Source organism: Podarcis pityusensis (assembly GCF_964106645.2).
Source record: "Podarcis pityusensis genome assembly, chromosome: Z".
Lineage (NCBI taxonomy): Eukaryota > Metazoa > Chordata > Lepidosauria > Squamata > Lacertidae > Podarcis > Podarcis pityusensis.
The window spans coordinates 4,474,958-4,496,574 of NC_138044.1; the positions used below are offsets into that span (position 1 = coordinate 4,474,958).

At 43.1% G+C, this 21,617-nt stretch overlaps 1 protein-coding gene across 4 annotated transcripts in view; it reads left to right on the forward strand.

The window, feature by feature from the left end:
- The window catches only part of COL27A1 (collagen type XXVII alpha 1 chain), a 264,834-nt gene that overhangs the window by 79,375 nt on the left and 163,842 nt on the right, over window positions 1-21,617 (forward strand). For all 4 annotated transcript variants that reach the window (XM_080990772.1, XM_080990773.1, XM_080990774.1 and 1 more), the window contains 2 exons: window positions 1,898-1,951; window positions 11,804-11,848. In XM_080990772.1, coding sequence (XP_080846898.1) covers window positions 1,898-1,951; window positions 11,804-11,848 — 99 coding nt within the window. The remainder of the gene's footprint in view (window positions 1-1,897; window positions 1,952-11,803; window positions 11,849-21,617) is intronic.

Here is a 21,617-nt window from a genome sequence, read left to right on the forward strand (position 1 = left end):
ACTTTCATGTTCATAGGCAGTCTATCCCTGACTGCAGTTGCTGTGATAGCAAACAACCTGGGGAAGTCTTGGTCCCCCGCTTGGGTTAGGTGGACTTTTGGTCTAATCCTGAAGGGCTTTTCTAGCGCCAGAGCTTAGCTTTGTAAGGAGGGAGCCACTCAAGGGGCCAAATTTTGACACCTCTGCTTCTAACAGTGAACCAGCATCTTGAACCCACATGCAAAGGCCAACACTTCTGATGCACAATACTGCTTTGTGCCCTCACTTGGGCTGGCTCATCCTGAGTGTTCACTTATGAGAAGCTTCTGCCTCTTTTCCATTCCACCCTCCTCTTCTTCACTTTTATTTGAAAGAAGCAGAGCTCCGGTTAACTGCCTCCTACTCTCCACTGCAATTCTAAATCAACATGATGCTCTGAGCCAATAAATCCATCTCCCTGGTTGTCATGTGCTCTTTTTCCTTGTGAGCAGTAAATGCTACCAGCTGGCTCTCATCACCGGGAAAATTGCAAGCGATAAACAAAGGTTGACCCCATCAGTGGTTTTCATTCTTGTACAAGGGAAGAAGGTGGGGGAAGGGGCTGATCAGCTGTTTAATATCCTGTAATGACAGGCTGCTCCACAACACAGCCTATCCCCCAGCTGTCCTTAAAAAAAAAGTCTGATGGAGATAACAAACACATTTCCATCCTCAAAGAGTGAGGGGGCATTGTCATTTTAGTAGTTAGTTTCTGAAAGAGAGAGCCAGATGGGCAGGGTATGTATAAATAAATAAATATTAATATTAATATTAATATTAATATTAATATTAATATTAATATTATTATTATTATTATTATTATTATTATTAGTTGGGTGAATGAGAAGGCACTGGAGGTGGCTGGCCAGAGTTAATCTGCAAATTGGGTATGGAGAGAACATTAGACATAGGATGGAAGAGCCTCTGGGTTTCCAGGGTTCCATATGTCATTGTGAAGTACATCTACCTGCAGTACAAAAAAGGCATTTAACCCTCAAACTCAAGGATGTGGGTGAGCCCTATGGGAAAGGGCCATAGCTCAGTGTTAAGATATCTGCTTTGCACTCAGAATGTCACAGGTTCCATTCCTGGTATCTCCTGGTAGGGTGGGAATGTCCCCTGTCTGACGCCCTGGAGAGCTGCAAGAATCCTTGCAGATGATAAACTGCTAGACAGGCTAGTGGTCTGACCTGGTACAAGGTAGCTTTATATAGAATCATAGAATTGTAGATTGGAAGTGACCTAGTCCAACCCCCTGCAATGTAGGAATCTTTTGCCCAACACGGGGCTCGAACCCTTAACCTTGAGATTAAGAGTCTCATGCTCTAATGACTCAGCTACCCCCAGCATTTCTCCACACGTTGTTGGTGCTCCGAATTGCATCATCCCAGACCATTTGACATGCTGGCTGTGGCTGATGGGAAACCCAACAACTTCTAGAGGGCTACAGATCTTCCCCATCCCTGCTGTATTCTCCCTTGGTTCCTGAAGGTCTTAGTTATTTCCTCCCTGGTGGGGTTGTGACACAAAATGCCAGCAGCAGAAACTTTTGCACACACACATAGCTAACCTGGATCGAAGCTCCATTTCTCCCAGGTCCACCCTGAGCCAGCCCAGGTAAGGCCCTAGCTGGCTGGCGCCTTCCTTCCTGGAGTCCTCATGGTCCCTGGTGTGAGGGTATGTGCCCTTGGACTACATCGTGGAAGCCAGCACCATGCAGTCCATGGGCATATACACTTGCCCCAAGGTTTATTTCATCACGGCTTCCCTGGACCAGCGCTGGAAGATGCTTTACTTGTTCCCAAGGGACAGGACTTGACCCCAGCCCACCGCATCAGAGGAGACAAAATGCTCTTTGTTTTTTCCTTTCCCTCCATAGGGGTACATTGGACTGCCAGGATTATTTGGGCTGCCCGGTGCTGACGGAGAACGAGTGAGTTTTTGCCTTCTTTGTGCCAAAACTGCTGTCTGTCTTGTCTTTCTTTTTTTTTTTTTAAAGCAATTTATTAAATTTTACAATAAAAATAGACATAATAAACAATGTAACATCATTCTTAACATATTTTCACATTTTCTTTGGACTTCCTCACATCTCCCGCTCCCATTTTCATCGTTGAAACGTTTTTTCAGCAATTTATCATCTTATTTAAAATCTTATATCCCTTCTATATTTCAAAATCATATAATTCTCAAAAGGAGCTAAGTTTTCACAGTCTTACTTATTTTCTTAAAAAAAACTTCTAAATTTAGTGGTGCTCAGTTGTTTTAGTCTAGCATCTTATTTAGCATTCGCTCAAATTACAATGCTTTTGTAAATAGTTCTTAAATTTCTTCCAGTCCTCCTCAATCCTCTCTTCTGCCAGTCATTTCAGCCAGTTCCATGTAGTCTATCAGTTGTATCTGCCATTCTTCCAGTGTGGGTAGATCTTGAGTTTTCCAGTGTTTTGCGAGAAGTATCCTTGCTGCTGTTGTTGCATACATAAAAAATGTCTGGTCCTTCTTTGCCACCCCTTGGCCGACAATACCCAAAAGGAAAGCCTCTGGTTTCTTAGTGAAGGTATATTTAAATACCTTTTTCAGTTCATTATAAATCATTTCCCAGAACGCCTTCACTTTAGGGCAAGTCCACCAGAGGTGGAAGAACGTTCCCTCGCACTCTTTACATTTCCAACACTTATTATCAGACAGGTGGTAAATTTTAGCAAGTTTAACTGGGGTCATATACCATCTATAAATCATTTTCATTACATTTTCTTTCAGGGCGTTACATGCAGTAAATTTCAATCCATAACTCCACAACCTCTCCCAGTCCTCAAACATAATATTATGCCCAATGTCCTGTGCCCACCTTATCATAGCCGATTTAACCGTTTCGTCTTGTGTATTCCATTTCAGCAGCAAGTTATACATCCTTGAAAGTACCTTAATCTTTGGTTCTAACAATTCTGTTTCTAGTTTCGATTTCTCCACCTGGAACCCTAATTTCTTATCATTTTTAAAAACTTCTTTGATCTGAGCGTAATGTAACCAATCTCGCACTTTGTCTTTCATTTTCTCTAGACTCTGCAATTTCCATTTGTCTCCATCCTTTTCTAGTATTTCCCAATATTTTGGCCATTTAGCCTCCATATTGGGTCTTTTTCGGGCCTTGGCTTCCAAAGGTGAAAGCCACCTTGGTGTTTTATTTTCCAGCAAGTCTTTATATTTTGACCAGACATTAAACAATGATTTTCTGACAATATGGTTCTTAAAGGCCTTGTTTGCTTTAACCTTGTCATACCATAAATATGCATGCCATCCAAAGGTATTGTTAAACCCTTCCAAATCTAACACATCAGTGTCTTCAAGAAGTAGCCAGTCTTTTAGCCAGCAAAACGCTGCGGCTTCGTAATACAACTTTAAGTCTGGCAGGGCAAAGCCCCCTCTTTGTTTTGCATCGGTTAATATCTTAAACTTAATTCTGGGCTTTTTGCCCTGCCAGACAAACTTGGAAATATCTCTCTGCCACTTCTGAAAGCACTCCGTTTTGTCCAAAACCTGAAGTGTTTGAAATAAGAACAACATCCTTGGCAATACATTCATCTTGATAGCAGCAATTCGGCCTAACAAAGAAAGTTTCAATTTTGACCAACTATCTAAGTCTCTCTTAATTTCTGTCCAACATTTTTCATAATTATCCTTAAATAGACTTAGATTTTTTGTTGTTATGTTTACCCCTAGGTATTTTACTTTTTTCACCACATTAAGTTCCATCTCATTCTGAAACCGTTCTGACTCTGTATTAGTCAAGTTTTTCCCCAAAACCTTAGTTTTCTGTTTATTTAATTTAAATCCAGCCACCCGACCAAAGTCATTAATCAGTTGTAATACTCTTTTCGTACTGGGCTCTGGCTTCTGCAAGGTCAAAACCAGGTCATCTGCAAAAGCTTTTAATTTATATTGTTTCTGACCGACCTGAATTCCTTCCACCAACTGATCCCTTCTAATCATGTTCAATAGCACTTCCAGAACCGAAATAAATAACAAAGGGGAGATAGGGCAACCTTGTCGTGTCCCTTTTTCAATTTTAAACTCTTCCGTAACCACATTATTAACTATCAGTTTAGCTTTCTGTTCTGAATATATCGCCTCAATCCCATTCTCAAAACCCCGTCCCACTCCCATCTCTTTTAAATTTCCCATCATAAATTTCCAGGAAATATTGTCAAAGGCCTTCTCCGCATCTATAAAAATTAAAACTGCTTTTGTATTTATATCTGTTTGCAAAAGTTCCAAAATGTCAATAATGTTCCTTGTATTAGCAAACAGATGTCTTCCTGGGAGAAAGCCAGCCTGGTCCTTATGAATTACTTCATTTAAAACTTTTTTAAATCTATTTGCCAAAATGTCTGCAAATATTTTGTAATCCACATTTAAGAGAGAGATGGGACGGTAGTTCTTAAGTTGTGTCTTTTCAGCTTCCGACTTTGGTATTAATGTGATAAACGCTTCCTTCCACGACTCCGGTGCCCTCCTCCCCTCCATAATTTCATTGCTGACCTCCATCAAAGGTTGTATCAAGTAGTCTTTCAATGTCTTATAGTACTTGGAGGTCAGCCCATCTGGTCCTGGAGATTTGCCAAGTTGCATGTTCTGGATAGCTTGTTCGATCTCCTGTCGTGTTATTTTAGAATTCAGGATTGTCCTATTTTCTTGTGACAATTTAGATAATCCATTTTTTGCCAAAAATTGTTTAATCTCAACATCATCTTGCGGCCCTTGAGTGTATAGTTTTTTGAAGTATCTCTGGAAACACTTTCTAATGTCCACTGGATTCTGAATGTTTTTTCCATCAACCTCTAAGTTTGTAACAGTATTTAATCTTTGTCTTCTCTTCAACTGCCAAGCTAGCAGTTTTCCACATTTATTCGCCGACTCAAACGTTTTTTGTTTCATTAATTTAACCTTCCATTCAATTTCCTGATTTATCAATTTAGAATATTGTGTTTGATAGAGTTTAATTTCTCTCAGAGTTGGCTGTGACTTCGGATTCACTCTTAGTTTCTTCTCTAATTCTTTTATTTTATCCAAAATCTTATCTTTTTTCTCATTTTGTGTTCTTTTCTTCACTGCATTCTGTTGTATCAAGAATCCCCTCATTACAGCTTTGCTTGCGTCCCAGATTATTCTTTTTTCCACCATATTATTCATGTTTATCTCAAAATAGTCCTTCAAAACTTTTTGGGCCTTCTTGGTAATTTCCTGATCTCTAAACAAATTGTCATTCATCTTCCATCTAAAGGATCCAGTTGGTAATAGTGTCATATCCATCTTTACTGCATTATGGTCGGAGCAGGTCTTTGGGCAGATTTCCACTTTTCTGACCTTAGGTGCCAGGCCTCTAGAAATCCATATTTGGTCGATTCTTGTCCAGGTCAGTTGGGCTTCAGAAAAGAATGTTCCCTCTCTTCCTAGTGGGTTCTTTGTCCTCCAAATATCAATCAAATCCATATTGTCAGTCATTTCAAAAAAGGTTTTAGGTAGTCTGCCGTCTTTTGTAACATTTTGACTTTGTGACTTGTCCATGTTAGTTGATACGACCCCATTCATATCTCCCATCATTATGATGTTGTTGTAGTCTAGATAGTCCAGCATTGTCTCCTGCAACTTCTTGTAGAATTCCGATTTCCCTTCATTAGGTGCATAGATTCCTAATATCAGCAGTTTCTCTCCTTGATATTGTATCTCAATAGCCAAAATTCTTCCATGTTCATCTTTAAATAGGAATTTAGGTGACAGGCTCTCTTTTGCATATATCACCACGCCTCTCTTCTTAACTTTGTCCGACGATACAAATTCCTGGCCCAATCTTTTATTTATTAACACTTTTCTGTGGAGCCTCGTCACATGTGTTTCTTGTAAACAAATAATGTCCAATTGTTCTTTTTTTAATATATGAAATATTTTCTTCCTTTTTTCCGGAATGTTACAACCATTAATATTCCAGCTCAACAGTTGCAGAGACATCCTGAACTATCTGGTTATTTTTCAAGGGGTGGTATCTTCTCAGGGTCTTCAGGTTCCACAGATGCTGATGTTGGTATTGGCGTTGCCTCAGGCCCAGAAGGTAGTTCAATTCTTTTTTGAAGGTCCTCTCCGTGTGTAGACAGGAATTTGTCTCTCTCTTCCAGTGTTCTCACTTTGACCTTTCTTCCTCTAAAGGTAAAAGATAATCCTTGAGGAAATTCCCACCTGAATGGAATTGCGTTGCTCCTTAATAGTTTAACAAGTTCAGAATAGGCGGTTCTAAGGTCAAGCAGTAGTCTTGGGATATCTTTATAAATTTCAATTCTTCTATCCAACACCTCCAGTGATTTTACAAAGTGTAGTCCCAAAATCTTATCCCTTTCCTCCTTTGATCTCAATGTTATCAAACAGTCTCTGGGCCTCTCCTTCTTTATGAATCTTCCAAGTCTGAAAGCTGACACAATTTTAAAGTCCTTTTCTTCCAAGTTCCAGAACTTGGAGAATTCTTTGGTCAAAAACTCAGTTAGATTTCCTTCTTCTGCCTCTTGTAGTGATCTAATCCTTAAGTTGTTCTCCCGGTTTCGCAGTTCTATCATCGAGAGATAAATCTGGTGTTCCCCAACTTGTTTAGTGAGTGGTCTTACCTCTTGCTCTAAATTTTCAAATCTTTGTCTGGTGTCCTCAGTCAATTTCCGATTTTCTGCTGAGGCCTCCGTTAGCTGTCCAATTGCTTGTGCATTCTGTGCCACTTGTGTGGTTAATTTATTTAGACATTCTGTATTTTTATCAATCTTTGCTGATTGCGCATCTGCTTTCTTGTCCAAAGCTTCCAATTTTTCAAAGATTTTGTCTAGTACAGAAGCAGATGCTCCTGAGGCCATATCTTCCAGTTGTAACTGCTCTGCTTCGCCCTCACCCTCCACTTCTGAGGGCAAAGTAGGCACAGATGATCTGCGTGTCTGTGAAGCTGAGGTTAGAGTTGTTAGAGTTGTTTGTTTAGCTCTCCCTCTTTTTCTTGTGCCACTCATTCCAACGTTATCTGTCAGTCAAGGTCACACTGAGTTGTTCCCATGGGAATGGAAAGGTCCAGAGCAAGCAAACAGCAAAGGAATCGAAAGTAAAAAGTGTATGTAAAATCACTGTTATAATCCAATCCTCTAGAGGGAGCTTAATCTGTCTTTCAGAGTCTAATTTAATGTCCAAGAACCTTCAAATACAAATGTTTAGCAGAGTTTATAAATGGTCACCTTGTTGCAGACAGTGCTTATTTATCTCCAAAAAGAATGTTTCAAATTTAAAAGGTCTCAATACCCTCAGATTGTTTCAAGTTCCAATATACAGTATCCAAATCTGCAGTACTGACAGCTCCCTTAGTACTCAGGCAGCTCCTGACTCTGGGTTTCACCTTTTAATTTGTAATCCAATAAGAGGAGGAAAGTCAAGTGCAAATAGAAATCCCAAATCTTTAACTTAAAGTCTTTACTTTAAAATGCAAGTTCAAATAGATGCTTAGATCTGTAAAACTTAAAGTCTCTTTCTTTCAGCCTCCACTCCTCCAGCTGATTGCTTTTTTTTCAAGTTCAATGGCTGCGGAAGACGGACTTCCTGCTTCCACGTCTCTCCGCTCACAGCCAAGTTCAAGCCAATTCAAGTTTCCCTTTTAAAATCTCAAATTTCAAGTGATTCAGTCTTTTACTCACAAATTAGTTGCTTTTTCGTCCGGATCCGTAATTTAGCAGGAAAAGGGATCAGCGCTCACCGACAGTAGCAGCGCGGCTTCGCTCCTCAGGCTGTGAAACAGCTCACAGCGCCGCAACCCCCCTCCGTGTTCCGGAGCCCCTTACGGGGTTCCTTCTACACTTGGAGGGTCGCTCTTGGCGCCCACCGAGCCTCTGGACCCCAGGCTCTTGCCGCCTGGGGTTTTCCGAAGTGGGTCTCCGCTTCGCCGTAGCGGACGACCCGTTGCCTGCGGAGCCTCCTCTCCCGTTCAGAAGAGGACCGCCATTGCCGTTCGCGCCGCCCCCGGAAGTCGTCTGTCTTGTCTTTCTCATGTTGTCCACGCCGCTGCCTGTCTTGGTGGCTGCCTTGATCTTCTCTATTCTTTGACAGATGCACATGTTGCTTTGCCTGCCAGCCCAAGACATTTTTCTGCATGAAGCACAACATGCTTGTGCCCCAGAAGTCAAGGTCTATCGTACCCCAAAATAGCCACATTCTTATGGCATTTGAAAATCCCATAAATGCCTCTTCCTTTCTCTGGCATTTTATAATACTAATTTAACCTATTTTATTTTATTTCATACTGTGTTTTATGCTTTTAAAGTATAATAAGTCACTTAGAGGCCTTTTATGTAGCAAGTGCTAATTAATTAATAATGGTCACATTAATTTATATTTTATTATGATTACTATTTATTGTTGCAATTATTCAATTAATTTATTATGGGTGGCATTCAACTAACTTTTATTCGGAGCAAACCAAATGGAATTAATGGACCTAACTTATTCATGGTCATTAATTTCCATGGGTGTACTCTGAGTAAAAGTTGAATACTACCCTATTGATTTATAATTAAGTGTATTTTTTATGTTTGTAAAGTTTTGTAAGTAGCTTAGAGTCTTTTAACATAGAAAGCCACTTATAAATTGAATAAATAATAATAGATAATAATTATTTATTATATGATTTATTATAAGATTATTATAGATCTGATTTATTATCAAACAGTTTTATTATTCATTTATTTCCCATTTATTATTGAATAAACAACCCTTTCATGTCATTCAGAATCAGCTGACTGAGACGGTTGTCTCCCTTAGCCTAATGGAAGGGTTCACCCTGGTATCTTCTACTGTCGGCCTCCCCTAGCATTTCATCCAATGTTTTCGCCGCTATAAAGAAAGTGAGGAAGAGCCAATTATAAACTGCTCTGTGATCCCCGGATGAAGAGCAATATAAAAATTTAGTGGATAATAATAATACTAAAAGGCAACCAAACCAGAGCCAGGAAATGTTACTCCTTAGAACTTTATTTCCTATTGTTCACTGAAATGCACACTGTGTGTGTGTGTGTGTGTGTGTGTGTGTGTGTGTTGGAGGTGGGGATATTTTATTTTAATTTATTGATGAGGAATAAATTTGATAATGGTGGCTTCTGTTTCCATCCTATAAACCCCACATACATCCAGCACAGTTGTGAACTCCTCACTGGCCAAATTCTGCCCAAAGTAAGATGTGCTGCCAGCACTGATCACCTGATCAGCACTGGTGCTAAGTCCCATTGGGACTAGCTGTACTATGGAGTTCCCCATCAGAAACTTCCTAGTGCAGCCAATCCCTTGCTCATGATGGAGTTTTCTTTGCAGCCCAGTTTGAATACAAGCTGGACTGCAAAGGGAAACCTCCCCCAAAGAATCAGTAACACATTTGGGGTGCCCTCCTAAGTATTTTTTTCCCCTGATTGTGGGTTTGACAGCTTCATAGTGTGAGAGTGGGGCAGCGGGGGAAGGGGTCTGCCGGGAGGAGTGGTCCATACTTTGCCATGTTTTGCCACCCCACCCTGAATTTTGTCCCCACCCCTAAAATTCAGTGGGGAGGTTCACCCTCCCTTGCCCCACACCCACCCCATTTGAAAGTGAAGGAAACGGGTGCTGTATGGAACAAGGAAATGTTATGGTTACCAAATATAAACATGGTGCGTTGTATCACTTCTTTTCAAAACGTCGTGAGCCAGTCCTGCTGTGTGTTGGGGCCACCAGATTTCTTCCCTTCCATCACCCCTCCTGGCTTATTTTTCCAAAGAAGGCTCTCCTTTCCCACCCTGGCCCTCTGTGTTTAACCTTTCTTCAAAGGAGCAGAAAGGGTCTGTACCTGGGCTAGCCCACCTTTGAGGCAAGGTAAGGCCATTGCCTCATAGCAGCAGGTTCTGGATAACTAGGGAAGGCAGCCAGTCCAGCTTGCTTCTCCTCCACTGCACACCCACTGTTTGTGAGTGCACTGCTGCTGCCAGGTGTGCAGCAGCAGCAGAGGAGGTGGTGGACTGGGGAGCAGCATTTTCTGGTTTGCCTCTAGTGGCAAAATGCTCAGGGCCAACCTTGGTCTGTAGTCCTTTTGTCCTGCCCCCCTTACAACAGCCCTATGAGGTACCTTATCCAGTTACTGTTACAGTATATAGATTTCCTATCTGCCTTTCATCATGAGGTCCAGGGCAAAATGCAATATTAAAGTTAGTCAAAGCAAATTGCAGTTAAAAGATTTGGGCGCGCACGCGCACACACACACACACACACACATGTTCCAGTGGTTCTCAGACTTTTTTCTCTGGGCCACTTTCAGAATAAAAATTTGCTTGCACCATACCAACTTCTTTATTGATAAGAAATACCGTATTTTTTGCTCTGTAAGACTCACTTTTTCCCTCCTAAAAAGTAAGGGGAAATGTGTGTGCGTCTTATGGAGCGAATGCAGGCTGCGCAGCTATCCCAGAAGCCAGAACAGCAAGAGGGATTGCTGCTTTCACTGCGCAGCGATCCCTCTTGCTGTTCTGGCTTCTGGGATTCAGAATCTTTTTTTTCTTGTTTTCCTCCTCCAAAAACTAGGTGCATCTTATGGTCTGGTGCGTCTTACAGAGCGAAAAATACGGTACATTGAAAAACAAAAAGAAACAACTCCTAGCTGTGCTTGAGTTATAGGTAAAGGTAAAGGTAAAGGTAAAGACTTTATTTATAACACAGACCACAACTGCTTTATGATATGATCACGGGGCAGCCAGAAAGTATAAACAAGGCAGCTAGATAAGAACGTGAATCATTCCCCAAATAGAATATTGTTTGCCCTTGAATCTTCCTGCCACACTTGCCATTGTCTCCTGCCACACCCTTTGAGAACTACTGATATATCAGGTCTCAAAGGCCAGTGTAAAGATGAGTGCAGTCTGCATATGACAAAAACTACATTGTACAAGGGAAATGCCATAATCCAGATGCACCTGTGTGAGGAGGGAATTCCACATCTTAGGGATGCCACAGAGAAGGCCTTCTCCTGGGCCTTCCCCACCTGTAAGCTTCCAAGGGCAGTGGAACTAACAAGAGGGTCTCCACTGCCTATCTTAACACCTGAGGTGGGGGAGGGGGCTGTAGGGAAAGAGGTGGTTAGTGCCTGGCCCAAGGCTCAAGGCCAGACAGGGATTTTGAACCTGGGTCTTGCCCGTCTTAGAATTAATAGCTCTTCCCCATCAGCACTGTGCCCATATTCCCAAATGAAGCCCTTTTCTTCCTGCACCTCATCCATTTCGTTGGCAAAACCTAGAGGACTCTATTGAGAAGGCAGATTCTGGAAAAGTGTGTGTGTGCCGTCTGCATGGATGAGGGGGAATTTGGAGCCGCTGATCTAATGCTTCTGTGTGTCACCAAATAGGAAACATAAACAGAGTTTCTTGAGCAAGTCTTGGCTTCGGCTTTCGTTTGGTTCCAGACCGGTAGCTTAATTATTCCTTCTGCTTAGCTATGCCTCAGTTTCCTTGCCCTGGGTGTGTGTATGTGTGTGTCTTTCCTCAGCCTAAGTGATGATCCTCTTCCTCCACATTTGCTTGCTTTTGCAGCTGACAGCCAGCGGCTGACAATTTGGCCCATAATAATCCTGTAGTTGTTTCTGGTTTTTTTTAAAAAAAATATTATATAAAAAAATCCCCTTTCTCTTTTGATTTGGACTTTGTGTCTCCTTCTGACTTCCACCAGATGTTAATACTTTTTCTCCCCACCCCCTTTGCTTGTTTTCTAGGGAATCCCCGGAGTTCCTGGGAAGAGGGGCAAGATGGGTAGGCCGGTAAAGTTTTTCTTCGTCTACTATGCAGACTTTGTTTTAAACAGTTTAAAAATGGGAGGGGGGCGGTGGAGGTGGGAATCTCAGACAGAATGTGTTTTTTTGCAGGGAGGGAACAGTTGGTTGTGTGTCATGTTGTTTAATGGGGCTGGGAATTGAAGTCTTGTTTGGTTTTATAAAGGGCATGTCCATATTTTCCAAATGGGGCTCTGCTGCACCAAACCTCATTCTGCCCTGAGTCAGCCCCCACCTGACTCAGGGGGTTATGCATCCTCTGTTTCCTCCTCCTCCTTAGCCTGCGTTGCTCCTTGTAGAGGAGGATGGGAACAAAACTAGGATTAAGCTTCCTTCATGTTTTCAGCCCCATTCTCTCAAGAGCAGCAGAAGGTGCTGGAGGCAAAACCAGAGCTCTATATTCAGCAGGAGGAACTGAATTTAGCTTGAATTAAAGATCTTACTTCAGCAAGATCCATGGCCTGTTTTTCGATCCCCAGCTTTCTGTGGAGTTGATTATATTCTTGGTCCTGTATATTCTTGTTGTTGGGTGAACAAGTTCAGAAAGTTTTGTTTTATTTTCTTTATGTTCTGTGAGTTTGGTTTAAAATAGTTTGATGAACTGTTTGATATCCTAAATTTTTGTAAATCAGTTTGAGGCAGGGTTTTTTTGGGGGGGGAGGGGGTAGAAGGGATGAATAATTGCCAAAGATGATGTTGATGATGGAGCCACATAGAAATAATTGGGAGCGCAGCTAGAGCATAGTCCTGGATTTTCTTTTGCAGAGTGGCATGTGTCATATGTCATATGATCAGAGATTTTTCCCCAGCCAGAATTCTCTGGAACTCAGTTCCGGCACCTCTCAGGTGGGCGCCATTGCTATTCTAAGAGAACGAGGGAGGTGTTCATAGTGAGTTCCAGCACTTCTTTTTCTAGAAAAACAGCACTGCATATAATTGACAGGTGGGAATTTGAGAAATTCTACACAATCCTACTGTCTCAGTGCATTTTTCTCTTCCCTTTTTAATTTTAAACCCCCCACTAACCATTGGTTGTGTTGTCCACCCATAACTTTTCCTGTCTCTGTTTCCACATAGCCCAATTTTTAAAAAATGGGTCTCCAGCCCCGTAAAGTCTTCCTCTATAAAACACTTGGAGAGTGAACAATGTATTTTTTCTCCCTCCTCTTACTTCTTCCCTCCTTGCCCTGTTTTGCAACCCTGCCCCGTTGCACAAAAAGGTGCTTCCTTGCACAACTGCAGGTGTCCACATGCTTAATCATCTATAGCAGAGGTGGGGAACCTCAGACCTGGGGGACAAATGTGACCTCCAAGCACCTCTATGTGGCCCTTGTGATTATCCACAGCCCCACCCCATCTCCCCAGGCCAAACTCCCCACTGGTCACGCTGTGTACTGGCACTAAGTACTTTTGCCCAGCTGGAATATGTGCTTAAATTCTGGTATTGCCTCTTGCCTGTCTGGATGGATTTGTGAGCAGGGTGTAGAAACAAAACTGTGGTAAGAGGTGAAGTTAGCATTTGCTGCTCCGCCCCTTTTTTCCTCTGGCTCCGCCCACCACTAGCATGTGGCCCCTGGAAGGTTTCCCAGAAGTGAATGGGGCCCTCAGGCTGATAAAGGGTTACCTACCTCTGTTCAATGAAAAAGAAAGGATCCACAGGGGTGGGGGTGGGGTGGGAAAGGAAAATAACAGCATCTGCCAAAGTTAATGACAGCTGGTTACATCAGAGGCGAACACAACTGTAAAAGAAAAGAAAAGAAAGATTGGAGAAAATCTCTGACTCAAGAGTAACTAAACAAGGCAACGGTTGTTAGGTAAGGGGGTCTGGTCAGAGTTTTTGAAACAGTTTTACATACAGTGTGCCTGCACACTCAATCTGTTCCAGCTGTTGTTTTGACTTGTGCAATCTTCCATTGAAAAACACCATCTCCACCCCCCACTTTTTAACAGCATTTGTTTTTATTTTCATAAATGGAGTTGTATTTTCCCTCTGGGGGATGTTGGGATTTCTTTTGCAAATATATATTCATGCTGAAGTCAGGATTTTCATTCCCCTCCTCCTCCTCCTCCTCCTCGGTTAATAAAACCACCCACAATTACTATCTAAAGCCATAACATGGAATTAAAGTAATCCATGACAAATAATTTAAATTAATCTTAAATTTGCTTGACCTTGCATAATTTCAACAGAAAGCCTGCTATGAAAATGCAGTCATGCATTTTGGATTTTGTGTGCTAATTGTCCCTCCTGGATCAAGCTTAGCAGGAAACACCCCCATCCCCCAATGTAGCAGAATGTAGCAGAAGCTAGATTCTCTTAGCACTGATTGGCCAGTACCTATGCCAGCCATGAATGCCATCTTCCTGCTTCTTGAATCTGTAATTGGACCATAAAACAAACAAACAAAATCCCAGTGAAAACACAACAACCAAGTGGATAACCGTGCCAGGTGTTTGGTGGGTGGTAGAGAAAAGAGATGGTAGAAGTAATAAAACAAAAGATTTTGAGGAATGGTCATAGCTCAGTGATAGAGCATCTGCTTGCACACAGAAAGATCCTAGGCTCAGTCTTTGGCATCTCCAGTTGTTGGTTAGTCATTTAGTTGTGTCCGACTCTTCATGACCCCGTGGACCAGAGCACGCCAGGCACTCCTGTCTTCCACTGCCTCCCGCAGTTTGGTCAGACTCAAGCTGGTAGCTTCGAGAACACTGTCCAACCAGCATCTCTAGTTAGATGGCTCTAAAAAGGATTAAACAAATACACTTAAGACAAGGCTATCAGTGACTGCCAACCATGATGGCAGGCTATGTTCTTCATTGTTGGAGGCAATATGCCTCTGAATACCAGTTGCCTAGAACTGCAGATGGGGAGAGGTATTACTGTGCTCAGGTCCTGCTTACAGATTTCCCATTGGTGCATCTGCTTGGCCAGTGAGGTAACAAGATGCTGGACTAAGTGGACCTTTGGCCTGATCCAGCAGCCAGGCTCTCCTGTTCTTAAACTGGGCACCGAGTCAATCTCCTGTTACCTTGCCTCTGTGTTTCATCTGCAGCAGGATACATCACTGTCCTCAGTGCAACTCCTTCTAGGGATGATTTCTTCCATGTCAGCTTATCAGCATTTTCTCCCTGTGACGGATCTCTTGAAACATCTCTCTCTTTCTCTGGAGCAATGTATACACAAGCAGAGGGGAGGATCTAAAGCCAGATGTTTATACATCCCTGCTCTTGATTGCTGTAAAATCTCAATAGATGGAGCAGCGGGCTCTTTGTTTGCTCTATTGTACAACTGGGCCTCCTGGAATGATGTAAGAATGTAAAAAGATTAAAATAGACGTGCTGGACGTGAGTCAGAGGTTGAAACTTTTCCAGGGCAGTTCAGCTCAGTGGGGACATGAGAGGAACATGATGACTCGGTCTTGGAAACAGGACTTTGATGAGGCTTCCCTCGCCCCCACCCCCACCCCACCCCCCTGTCTCCTCCTCTGCAGTTTCCCAGTGCAACAGAACTGCAGCAGATAGGAGGAATGTGTGGGCAAAGCAATAATTCCTGGGTGAGGGCAGAAGCAGCATGTGAATGGGAATCTTGTTTATCCTGCTCTTCGATGTGCAGTGGGAAATCCTGGGTGATTTTTAGCAGTTTTTTTCTGAGATGCCTCTGGATTCTTAGTGTGTCATTGTAAAAAACCACCACCATCCCATTGTCATCAGCAACTGGAGACAAGTCATTTTAAAAAATCATGTTCAAAAAAGAAGTGGAGAGATGCAACAGCCAACATAGGCAGCACTCAATCCTTCGGCAGAAGCACTGAAGGCCCCAAAATGACAAGCACATTAGATGACTTCTCCCATACTTCTGTCTCTACCAGCTGTAACTCATAGAATCACAGAATTGTGGGGTTTGAAGAGACCCTGAGGGTCATCTAGCCCAACCTCCTGCAATGCAGGAATCTCAGCTAAAGCATGCCTGACAGATGGCCACCCAACTTCTGCTTAAAACCTACAATAAAGGAGAGCCCACCCCCTTCTGAGGGAGTCCGTTCCACTTTCAAACTCAGTGGTAGGGAATCTCCCTTGAAGGCAGGAGGTCCCATGTTCAGGCCCTGGTGTCTCCAGGGTAGACCTGGGAACAGCTCCTGCCTATAATCTTGGGGTTCTGTTACCAGTATTGTCAGTGTAGGCAATTTGCGCTAGATGGACCAGTGGCATGGCAGAACAAGGAAGATTCCAGTGTTCCTCCTGCCACACTTGTGACCATTATAGGTGTGTGGGATTTATGAGACTTAGGGTTCTCCGTAGGGTGACCATGTATCCTCAATTTAGTTTTCTATTTGAAGATGTACTTTTACTTGAAGGGATGTCTGGTCCAAGCCCAGTTTAAAGACAAACAGCTCCAATAAGTATTAGGGGCTTTTCAGTTTAAAGAAATGGTGAATAAGAAGAAACATGATATGTTTCTTTAAAATTATGCAATCTGTGGAGAAAGTGTATGGGGAAAGGTTTTCTGGCCTGTCTTTGTCACAATCCACACAGTTTCTGTTCTCTTCTGTTCTACAATATGAAGGAGACATCAAAGCAAATGTGAACACACCCTGCTTCCACCATTAATTGTGTTTCATTTGCAGATTAAAACAATAGCAATGTGGACGGATCCCAATTTTATTCCTTTGACTGATTTCTTTTCCTGACCACATATGAGCACAGGAAGTGCAGCAATTTCTTCATCCTTTTCCATCAGCATTCTCTGACAATCCCTCCTTGTGTGTCATTTCCTATATGTGTTGGAAATCTCTTCCCCAATCCTGTGCCAATTCCATAGGGATTTCTCTAAACAACAGGTCTGTGCACCAGCAGCCCTTAGCTGGGGGTAACAGGAGCAATCATGAGCTTGCTAACTTATATCATGGATATAATAATGGAACACACCTGTGGCCATATAAACAAATAATTACAAAGATGACTTGGGAGGAAATGGTCCTGAAATCTTCATGTCTTTAGCTTGGGGGAGAGAAAAACTGTAGCAACAAACAGAACCAATCTCCCGTCATTACTTTTCAACTTCTGAAAAGTTTTTTTTTTTGGGGGGGGAGCTTTGTTTATACTTTAAGCAGTTCAAGTCGCTTCTAGCCTAGCTGCAGGGAATCTTTTTTTAGCCCCCAGGGCCACATTCCGTTAGGAGGAATCTTCTGAGAGCTGCATTTCAGTGGGGAGAGAGGCAACAGTGGGTGGGGCAATTGATGTGAACCTTAAGTGTGTACACTAGGCTGCATTCAAAAATTAATTCATATGAAAGTCAGAGGCTTCTTCTGCACAGCCACCCGGAGATCTCCCCATCCAGGCATTATCATTCAAGAATGCATTCCAGCCAGGCAAAAGTCCTTAAGGAAGGATTTCACAGGGTGAGTCCTGAGGAGTTTTGTTGGAGAATTCTGATGAAAATGGAAATAGGAGCAGCTATTACTAACCTCTACTTATTTATCCCATGTTCAGGATGCAAATTAATCCATTGAATACAACCAGTATTCACTGTTGTTGTTGCTTTCAGTCAACAAACGACATGTTGTTGATCATGTTTCCCCCATGTTTGCACTGTGCTTCCTTTGCGTTGAGATGAATGGGGTGGAATAATGTAATGGTGATGTAACTGATGCAATTAATTCATTTCTGGTCAAATGAATAAATGCAAATTAATAGCATTTAAATTGATTAATTACACGTTATGGAATTTTGACACACTGGACAGCAAGATGGATAAGGTAGTTTTTGGCAGAATATGAACTGCAGCGAGGGAGAAGCAATGCTGCTTGCGGCAAACACAGGGCAGAACGGAAAACGATGGCTTCTTATATCTCTAGTCCTGAGGGCCACATAGAAAGGGCCTGAGAGGTGTCCCACTGCTGCTTCAGCCCTCTAATGGCTCTGATAATGGAAGCTTTTATTTCAGACAAAGTGAAAAAGCATAACTCTTGCAACTTTCACCTTCAGTTCTATGTACTTTTCAATGGAGAAAAAGGCAACCACCCTTACTACCTCATGAGCAAGGGGGCAATGAGTGTGGTCATGCTCATTAATTTCAGTGAGCCTACTCTGAGTATGACTAGCATGGGTATAGCCCATAATATAAAAGGAAAGGTTTTATTCATTTTTACTTTTATATCCCAACTTTCCTTCAAGAAGTGTGAGGTAGTGTATGTCCGTCCCCCCCTAATTCTCCATTTTACCCTCACGAGAATCCTGTGAAGCAGGTGAGGCTGAGAAAAGAAAAGAAAACTGGCCCAGGTCATCCACTGACCTTCATGGCTGAGCTGGCATTCGAATTCTGGTCTCCCAGGCCCTCCTCTGACACTCCAACCATTATATGGGAAGTTTTTAATGACTTAGGTTTTAATGTATGTTTAATCTCTGTTGGAAGCCGCCCAGAGTGGTTGGGGAAACCCTGGGAAGGGTACAGATAATAAATCATCATCATCATCATCATCATATCACCACTGGCTTTCTACAGGATTACAAAACTCAATGAGCTTTAAAAAGTGAAAGAAATGTGACAGATAATCATATTGAGGTGGGAGTGGGGGCTGTGTATTGATCCTGAATGTGGCCACTGTTGGTTTCAGCCCAGGCAAAAACTCCCTTGAGCTTCTGCACTACTTCAAATCTCCTATCTGGCTGTGCCCTATTCCACCCTGACCTCCCCCATCCACTCTGGCAAGGGGAAAGAGGCTTCTTCTACTCAAAGAGCAGCCTGCCAAGAAGGATGCAGCCAACATAAGCTTTAGGGGCTGGTTGTTTATTTTATTCATTCTCCCTCTATCTCCCCCACACTAAATATCTGCATTAAATGAATCCTGAACTTGATTTCTCTCCCTCCCTCCCACTTTGTTAAAAAATTGTTTGATTTGCAAATTATGCGCCCTTGGGGAGCATCTACTGGGCACCGGCTCACCTGGCTGGAGCCAGCTGGCAGGCACCGCCTTTCTCAGACAAGACCGGAGGGTTGGGTGGCTCGAGGAGCGGCAGGATTGAGCCAAAAGGAAAATAAAAATCCTAGTTTTGGAGAAGGAGCCAAACGGCTGGAAGGATTGCCAGGACTATTTGAGGCTCCTGCCAGCTAACTCTCCTTTACTCTAGCGGAGAAAAGAGTTTTACAGAACCTGAGTAGCTGGGGCTCTGCCGCATAATTGTTTTAGTAGAAGGTGATAGTTCGCTTTGTTGTCATTTGTACGGTGGTTTTGCACTGGACACATGGGATCCATGTCGCAAATTGTGATCATCCGCTCTCCCCCTTGCTTTCAATGCAAGGCAGACAGTATTTTTCATGGCTTATCTATGGCCATTGTTCTAGGAAGCTCAGGAGGAGTCTTCACAGAGGCAATCAACCTTTGATTATCACATGGTGGAGAAATGATGATGATGATGATGATGATAATAATAATAATAATAATAATAATAATAATAATAATAATATACCCCACCCATCTGGCTGAGTTGCCCTAGCAGCTTCCAACACGTATAAAAATATAATAAAACATCAAACATTAAAAGAAACCCTAATACAGAGCTGCCTTCAGATGTCTTCTAAAAGTTGTGTAGTGATTTATCTCCTTGATATCTGATTCGAGGGCATTCCACAGGGCGGGTGCCACTGCCGAGAAGCCCCCCTTCCTGGTTCCCTGCAACTTCACTTCTCGCAGTGAGTGAACCACCTTGGTGCTGGACTTCAGTTTCTGGGCTGAGCGATGGTGGTGGAGCTGCTCCTTCAGATATACAGGACCAAGGTCGTTATGACTTTAAAGGTCAGCCCTCAGCAGCCACTCCCAGTCACCAGTCTAGCTGCCGCATTCTGGATTAGTTGTAGTTTCCAAGTCACCCTCAAAGATAGCCCCACATAGAGCACATTGCAGTAGTCCAAGTGGGAGATAACCAGGGCATGCACCACTCTGGTGAGACAGAGCACAGGCAGGTAGGGTCTTAGCTGGCATACCAAATAGCACGGGTAGACAGCTGCCCTGGACACAGAACTGACCTGCACAGCTGTGTGTCCCCATTCAGGACCAGGGAGTCCTCCACCCCCACCCACCCCCTGCCCCCTAGAAACAGTACTTCTATCTTGTCAGGATTCAATCCGTTAACCACCATCCATCCTCTAACTGCCTCCAGACCCATAGGACATTCACCACATTCACTGGTTCTAATTTAAAGGAGGTAGTGCTAGGTATCATCCGCCTTCTGGTGAACACTCAGCCCCAACCCCCCTGATGATCTCTCCCTGCAGCTTCATATAAATGTTTAAAAGCACATGAGAGAGGACAGAGCCCTGAGGCACTTCACAACTGAGTGCTCAGGGGTCCAAATACTCACCCCGCAACACGGGACATGGCCCAGGAGGAAGGAGCAGAACCACTGCATAACTACTGCCCTCAACTCCCAACCCTCCTAAATGGTGCAGGAAGATACCATAGTTTACGGTATCAAAAGCCACTGAGAGATCCAGCAGAACCAGGAAACAGCTTTCACCTCTTTCCCTAGCCTGCTGGAAATCATCGACCAGCGCGACCAAAGCAGTTTCAGTCCCAAGATGGGGGCTGAATCCCAATTGGAAGGGATGCAAATGGTCTGCATCCTCCAGATGTAGTTGTTCAGTAACTACCTGCTAAATCACCTTGTGCAGGAATGGAGTATTTGATACTAGGCAATAATTGGCCATAATGTCGGGTCCAAATATGTTTTTTAAAAGATGAGTTTAATAACTGCTTTTTAAAGAAGGTCTGGGAAACACAGAGCTCAATGCTCAGCCCTCCCTGGCTTGCTTTTATGAGCTAGGATAGGCAGGGATCAAGGAGACAGGTAGTTGGTTTCACTTGTCTAAGCAGCCTCTCCACATCCTCAGAGGTAACAGGTTGAAACTGATCCCATGCAACCTGACTAGATGGAGCTCTGGCACTTTCCTACCATGGTGGAGTCTACCACTTTCCAAATTTTATCTGCCTTTTTTATTTTTTATTTTTTTGCAAAATCATTACAGGAGATCTTGGATTCCTCACCAGGTACTGATGTTGAAGGTGGTTCTGTTAGACTAAAAAACACCCGAAAGAGTCTCCCGGTGCTGTTTTCCACAGATGCAATAGAGGCAGCGAAAAAGGTCCTTTTTGCTGTTGCTATCGCCACTTGGTAGACTCGACATTGAGCTTGTGTTCAGTCCAATTCAGAACAAGTTTTTCACCACTGGCACTCTAGCTGTCTCAGCAATTGGTTCATTGCCCTTAGTTCCAGGAAAAAACATGGGGCCATCCGGGCTCCATGCAACTGAAGAGAGAACTTAGAGTCAAACAGTTGATAGCCCTGGTTAACTCCACATTCCAACAGGCCAGAATCGAATCAACTGAAAGGCCATCAGCATGGGAGAGGACATCCCCCGCCACCCTCTGGAAGCCATTTGGATCCATTAAGCAGTGGGGGACCATTTGAATCAGTCCCACCTCCCTGCAGTTGCACCTGAAGAGCTGCAGAGAAGTCTAGTTGCACCAGGAAGTGATTTGACCATGGCACTTCTTTTTTTCCACTGGAACTTAGTGTCAGATCACCCACATCCATAGAGGTAAACACCAGGTCTAAGGCATGTCCATGGCTATGGGTTGAAGCAAACCTTTTCAGGGACAGCCCCATGGAGCCCATACTTTCCATGAAGTCCCTAGTGGCCCATTGTAAGGTCGTGTCAGCATGGATGTTAAAATTCCGTAGGACCACCAGACTAGGTGTC